The sequence below is a fragment of the Galeopterus variegatus genome, unplaced genomic scaffold (assembly GCF_000696425.1).
Source record: "Galeopterus variegatus unplaced genomic scaffold, G_variegatus-3.0.2 Scaffold4794, whole genome shotgun sequence".
Classification (NCBI taxonomy): Eukaryota; Metazoa; Chordata; class Mammalia; order Dermoptera; family Cynocephalidae; genus Galeopterus; species Galeopterus variegatus.
The window spans coordinates 13644-20107 of record NW_007730905.1 but is presented as its reverse complement, the minus strand read 5'-3'; the positions used below and the strand labels follow the sequence as shown (position 1 = coordinate 20107).

The 6464-nt window shown below is 56.6% G+C and overlaps 1 protein-coding gene across 1 annotated transcript in view; it reads left to right on the top strand.

Moving 5' to 3' along the window:
- JAKMIP3 (Janus kinase and microtubule interacting protein 3) overlaps positions 1-6464 on the top strand; it is a 65729-nt gene that overhangs the window by 45957 nt on the left and 13308 nt on the right. The window contains exons 18-20 of the mRNA XM_008588373.1: positions 2781-2846; positions 3611-3679; positions 3770-3847. Coding sequence (XP_008586595.1) covers positions 2781-2846; positions 3611-3679; positions 3770-3847 — 213 coding nt within the window. The remainder of the gene's footprint in view (positions 1-2780; positions 2847-3610; positions 3680-3769; positions 3848-6464) is intronic.

Below are 6464 nucleotides of genomic sequence, written 5' to 3'. Positions count from 1 at the left end.
CATCCTCCATCCATCCTCCATCCATCCTCCATCCATCCTCTGTCCATCCATCCTCCATCCATCCTCCATCCATCCTCTGTCCATCCTCCATCCATCCTCCGTTCATCCTCCATCCATCCTCCATCCATCCTCTGTCCATCCTCCATCCATCATCCATCCATCCCCCATCCATCCATCTTCCATCCATCCTCCATTTATCCACCCATCCTCCATCCATCCGTCCATCCTCCATCCATCTCCTGTTCATCCTCCATCCATCCTCCATTCTCCATTCTCCATCCTCCATCCATCATCTGTTCATCCTCCATCCATCATCTGTTCATCCTCCGTCAATCCTCCATTCTCCATCCTCCATCCATCCGTCCATCTTCCATCCATCATCTATCCATCCTCCGTCCATCCCTTATCCATCCATCCATCCTTTATCCTCTGTCATCTATCCATCTATGTATCCAGCCATCCACCCACCCATCCATCTTCCATCCTCTGTCATTCATCCACCCCATCCATCCATCCTCCACCCATCCATCCACTTATCCTCTATTCATCCTTCATCCTTTATTCTCTGTCATCCACCCACCCATCGCTTATCCATCCTCCATCTCACACAAGTTCTCCCACACCCTCCCTGAAGGACCCTGACAGGAATCCCTTCTCTCTGTGCCCACCCATCACCTGGAGCAGTGGGGAGCACAGCAGGGAGGCTCTCCTGGCTGTGTCTTCCCCTCATTCAGACCTGGGGACTCCATCACAGCTGCGGTGGTGAAGGCACCACCCAGAGCAGGGACAGCTGTTCTCATGATGTGCTCTGGGGTCCAGTACTGGCTGTCAGCCCCCATCCTGGGAACTAGGAAAACGTGTGCACCCCTCTGATTCACAGTTGGAGAAACTGAGGCCCCAGAAGGCACCTGCCAATGGTCACAGAGCTGCTGTAGGGGCAGAGTGAGGGTGAGCCATGCTGTGCCCATCCTGGTTCAGGGCTCCTCCCCAGTCCTGTAGCTGCCCACCCAAGAGGGCCACTGAGTGTGACTGCCCTGGAGCCATCACATGGCCTCTGAGGTCATTCTGTGCAGAGTGCAGGGACAGAGGAGGGTGGGGACTGGAGGACACACAGCCAGATGTTAGTTACACTCAGGAGACCTGGAGACTCTTGGCAGTTCCTGCGGATGAACCGAGGTCTGAGTGTGCGGTGGTTGTTCAGTGATCTTCAGGTGCAAGTCCCGGCCTGGGACTGTGCTCATCCAGCCTGAGCCCATGGGTGCACGAGGTGGCCCAGTTTGTGAGGAATCAGGTGACCATCACCTTCACAGCCAGGGCATGCTAGTGCTGTAGCCACTGCCCAGACTAGCCCCTGTAAAAGCTGCAGCCTCCAACCTGTTTGTGTAAACACCTGAACCCCAGAGATCCCGCACCTGCCTCGGTTTCCTCAAAAGCCAGGGCCCTGGGAGCAGGGTGGAGAGGCTGATGGGGGGCAGAATGGGTGTCGGCCCTCTGTGACAGGCAGTGCTCACTGCTGGGCTGCAGGGGAACAGGTCACCTGGGGAAGGAAAAGCAGGTGGCACTTTGCCACAGCTGGGGCATCAGGGTGCAGCCACTACCAGGTGGGAGTCAGAGGACCAGGCTGCTCACAAAGAGAGATGTTAAGGGCCCTTCAGCCTCCTGTAACCACGTCCAGGTTTCAGCCTGCCTTAACAGCATCCGGGTAGATTTCCTAAGTCACCCTGAAGCCACCTGCTCAGCTCCCTATCTTCATCGTCCTGCCCATCAGACGAAGTGTGGGAAAGGCCTGCCCTGGGAGAGGGCGTGTGGCCAGCAGGCGGGCAGCTGCCTGGGAGCAGGAGGGACGAGGAGCCCCAGCAGGAGGAGGCCCCCGCACAGCACCGGGTCAGGAGCGCAGCTGCCTGGGGACGGGGCCTGCCTCTGCCTGCAGCAGCCGGTACCAGTCACCAGCTCCTGCCCCGGGAGATCCTGCGCTGACTTCAGGGGTGGGGGACTGGCAAGAAACACCGCGCCTAGGGAGCTCGCACTCCAGGGGGAGAACGGCAGGGATTGAGTGACCTGGCCGTGCATCAGGGAAGTTCTGGGGGAGGACAGTGTGAGGGCCCCCTCCCCGGCAGTGACCCTGGCAGCTCTCCCTGCTCCAGCTCCTGCCCTTCCCGTCCTCCTCCTGGCTGCCCCTTGAGGTGGGGCCGGGTAGCCCTGGTCCTGATGTGGGGTCTGAGCCTGTGAAGTGCCCCCGTCCTCTGAGGATGCTCATTGGCCCCAAATCCAGACTCATCCTGCCCAGAAGGACCACCCAGTGGGCCCCTTGGGACAAAGTGTGAATAAGACACGCAGAAAAAAGGCAAGAACACCGGGGATTGGAGCTGTTTCTCAGCCGTGAATACTCGATTTCCCCGTGGTGCTTTAATAATTCATGGCTGTGTATGCAGAGTGCAGGCTTTAAGCAACACAAGACAGACACAGAGAGTGGGGACACGTCTGTCACTGGGATGTGGCCACGGCCTGCTCACGTCCCTGGTTAACTTAGGCCATCGTTGTGGTTACCAGCAGTGAAAGCATGACATGGGCAGTGCCCGAGTAAAGGTCAAGAGCGGAGGTCATCAGAGATCCCGCGATCCCAGCTGGTGAGGGGGGTGGGTTTAGTGAAAGTGTCTCTCAGCACCAGCCCCCCACCCGCACTCCCCGCGTCCCTCTGTCAGCCTAACGTGCATCCGTCATTCGGCCCCACCGCGGAAGGTGCTGCCTCTGACACATCTGTGCTCTGCTTTTGGGTGCAGAATCTGACCAATGAGGAGCAAGTGATTGTCATTCAAGCCAGGACAGTCCTGACCTTGGCCGAAAAGGTAACAGTGACTGTGCGGTTGCTCAGCAGACGGCTGGCTCCTGCGAGTCTCCCTGGGAGGAGGGGCTTCAGGGCCCAGGGTAGGGGTCCACTACGTCCTGTCTGCTGCAGGAGGTCTGGCATGCATAGATCCAACAGCAGCCACTGAGCATCTCGGCAGAGGACAGATTCAGCCAGACCTTGTCCCACACCAACTCTGCCTCAGTTTCCTCCCAAAGGCTGGAAGCTGTGGCAGGGCTGTAAAACCGGCACTGTTCTCTGCTTCACCTACCAAGACCCACCTCTGGGGGCCACCCAGCCTGCCAGCCTGGCCCCTGTCGCCCAGACCTGGCCTGGTGGGCTGGCTGTCAGCGCCCGTCTTCAGGCCTTCTACAGCAAGGGAAGGGGTGCTCCTGGCAAACGGGTTCAGGGAAGCAGGCCGCCCCTCCCCCTGCCTCTCCTGGCGAGATGAGCAGAGGCACCAGCTCCTGCTGCACCCCAAGCCAACGCCCTCCTCTCCTGAGGAAGACACGGGGCAGGGTGGGGGCAGACTGGACACCAGGCCAGGGAGGGGGCCTGGACCTGGCCTGCAGCAGGATGCACAGAGCTCACACCAGCCCAGCCCTGACTCCTGGGTGAGGAGGGGAGGAGCAGGAAGGAAGAAGACCCAGGCCTCCCTCACTGCTATGCCAGGCTGTCTCCACAGAGCTGGGGCTCGGGGAGGCATCGGAGCCCGTGGGGGTGACCAGGGGGTCACTGTCACTGTCATGTCCTGTTTGTGCCCAGTGGCTCCAGCAGATCGAAGAGACGGAGTTGGCACTGCAGCGGAAGATGGCAGATCTGGAGAGCGAGAAGGTTGGTGGGCGTCTCCCCGCAGGGCCCAGCAGCACGGCGTCACCAGGCCCAGGCGCCCGAGGCCGAGACACGGGTCCGCTTGTGTTTCAGGAGCTGTTCAGTAAACAGAAGGGCTACCTGGATGAGGAGCTGGACTACAGAAAGCAGTCCTTGGACCAAGCCCACAAGGTAAGAGAAACGAGGCTACTGGGCCCCTGGCGGGGGATCTGGGGTAGAAATGGGCAAAGCCACTCACACGCCCGAGCTGGGTCTCAAGTGCCATGGGGCTCAGCCTCAGAGCCCTGCCTGGGTAATGCCTGGCTCGGCCTGTGTGGCCAGCCTGGGGTCACTCTCTGCCTTCTCTCCCCAGAGACCCCTCTCTGGGTGAGCTCTGAGGATGTTTTACTGCCCCATCAGCAAACGCTTCAACTCAGGAGTGCACACGTGGAAGCGTAACTCGCGTGGGTATTTGCAGTGAGCTGACAAAATAGAATTCATTGAAAAATGGTGTACTTACGGGTTAACTGAGCACCATCGAATGTTTATAAGTGACATCATCTACTGGGGCCTCTGGCCTCTGTTCATCTACCTCTCAGAGAGGTGCCAGCTTCAGCTGTGTGGCGCACGTCCCACCACCCCCTGAGGGACCATTTCTCCCGCTGATAGAACGAGAGGTCATGTCTCCGTCTCAAGTTAACACTGAGATCCCAGAAATTCTCCACAGACACGTGTATCTATCACTATGAATCAATCCTCACTAAAATCCATTTGCAAACAGGAAAAGAATTCACTTTCTGTTTCAAGATGGTTCCTGAACCCAAATCCAGTATTGCCTCATAGCTGCTCAAATTAGCATGACAAAGGCACAGAAGCCAGCTGGGAGGCTTCCCATGTGTCCTTCTGGCAATTAGCTACACCTGCAGTTTAATGTCACCCTACAGGCCATGTGCCTCTGTCTCCCCCAACTGCTGAGTCCTTAAAGGCAGAGAGCATGCTGTGGCCGCAGACTGGTGTGGGATTTGGAGCGTGACAGCTCTGAGCTTAGCCCTCAGCCACTAAGGCTGATGACACGGCCCTCACGGTAAATGGAGACATTAGTTCCACCTCCTCGACTTGTGGAAAGTGGGTCCCTGCGACGTCAGCACAGGCAGCTTTTACTGCCGGCTGGGAAGCTGGTGGCTCTTCATTTCCACTGTCCCTATCAGGAGCCCAGGGATGCTGGGCGGGGGCACCACCTGAGCATAGGGTGGGCTTCCTGTGGGTCGGGGGTACCCCTTTCAGTGGAGGGAGGGACAAGGGCAGGAGAGTCAGGAGGGGTGGCCTCCTGACCTTATAGGTTCTCAGGTCCTTTGTGCCTCCCTTGTCCATATAACACAGGGACGTGACAGGGACATGTGCAATCATCAACCAGGACCGAGCAGAAGGTGTCAGCCACCCACCCCCTAAGGTGCGGTGGCGGTCCTTAAGGCCACAGACATTACTAGTTTGTGGTGGTAGTAGGCATCGTGCCATAACAGCGCTGGCCCAGCCCGGCCCTGACTCTGCAGAGAGTCCTGAACGGCTCTTCACTTGCACCTTTGTAAAGTGAGCAGCAGGACTGCATGATGAGAGCACTCTGTAGTCACACACAGGCGGCTTCAGTGTGGAAACACGGCCTGCACCCGACACAGCCTTTGGGCATGTGTGTGGGTGCTGCCTGCTTACAGCCCCTCTGTGGGGAACCGAGGGGACCAGCAGCTGTTCGGCTGGGTTTTCTGCTACAACCGTCTGCTCATAAGCAGAGGGCTTGGTCTTACCCTATTTTGTCTGCTGTGGCTAAGATGCGCATAGAACATTTCTAAGTTGAAAACTCAGTTTGAAAATTAGGTTCTCCTGTTAGGAGCTACCAGGCAGCCCTGATAGGAGCCCCTGTATTTCCATACCATAGACACTGTCATACCTCTGTGATTGCACAAGCAACTGGCTGTCTCCCCACTGGACTCCCTTTCACGTGAGGGAAGATACTACCAAGAGGATGCTCAGCCCCTGGTCTATAGGCAGACAAATATCACCACCAGGACACTCACCTGGGCATCCAGCCCGGCAGGCAGGGCCCTGGCCTTTATGCCTGTGAGGAGACCTACTCAGCCACTCAAAGCAGAGGAAGGTTGGCTTGGATGAAAATGCACACTCGTGGGGCCCAGTTGACATTGGGAGCTGTCAGAGTGGTGATGATGGTGATGGTGATGGTGGTGGTGGGGATGATGAAAATGATGGTGGTGATGATAATGGTAATGATGGTGGTGATGGTGATATTGATGGTGATGATGATGATGGTGGTGATTATTATGCTGGTCATGGTGATGGTGGTGATTATTGTGGTGGTGGTGGTAGTGATGATGGTTATGATGGTGATATTGATGATGGTGGTATTGATGGTGGTATTGATGGTGATGATGGTAATGGTGGTGATATTGATGGTGATAGTGGTGGTAATGATAACGGTGATGGTGATGATGGTGGTGGTGATGGTGATATTGATGGTGATGATGGTGGTGGTGATGGTGATATTGATGGTGATGATGGTGGTGGTGATGGTGATGGTGGTGGTGATGCTGGTGATGGTGGTGATGGTGATATTGATGGTGATGGTGGTGATGATGATGGTGATGATGATGATGGTGATGATGATGATGGTGATGGTAGTGATGGTGATGGTGATGGTAGTGATGGTGGCAGTGATCATAATGATGGTAGTGATGGTGGTGGTGGTGATGGTGATATTGATGGTGATGATGATGATGGTGGTGATTATTGTGCTGGTCAT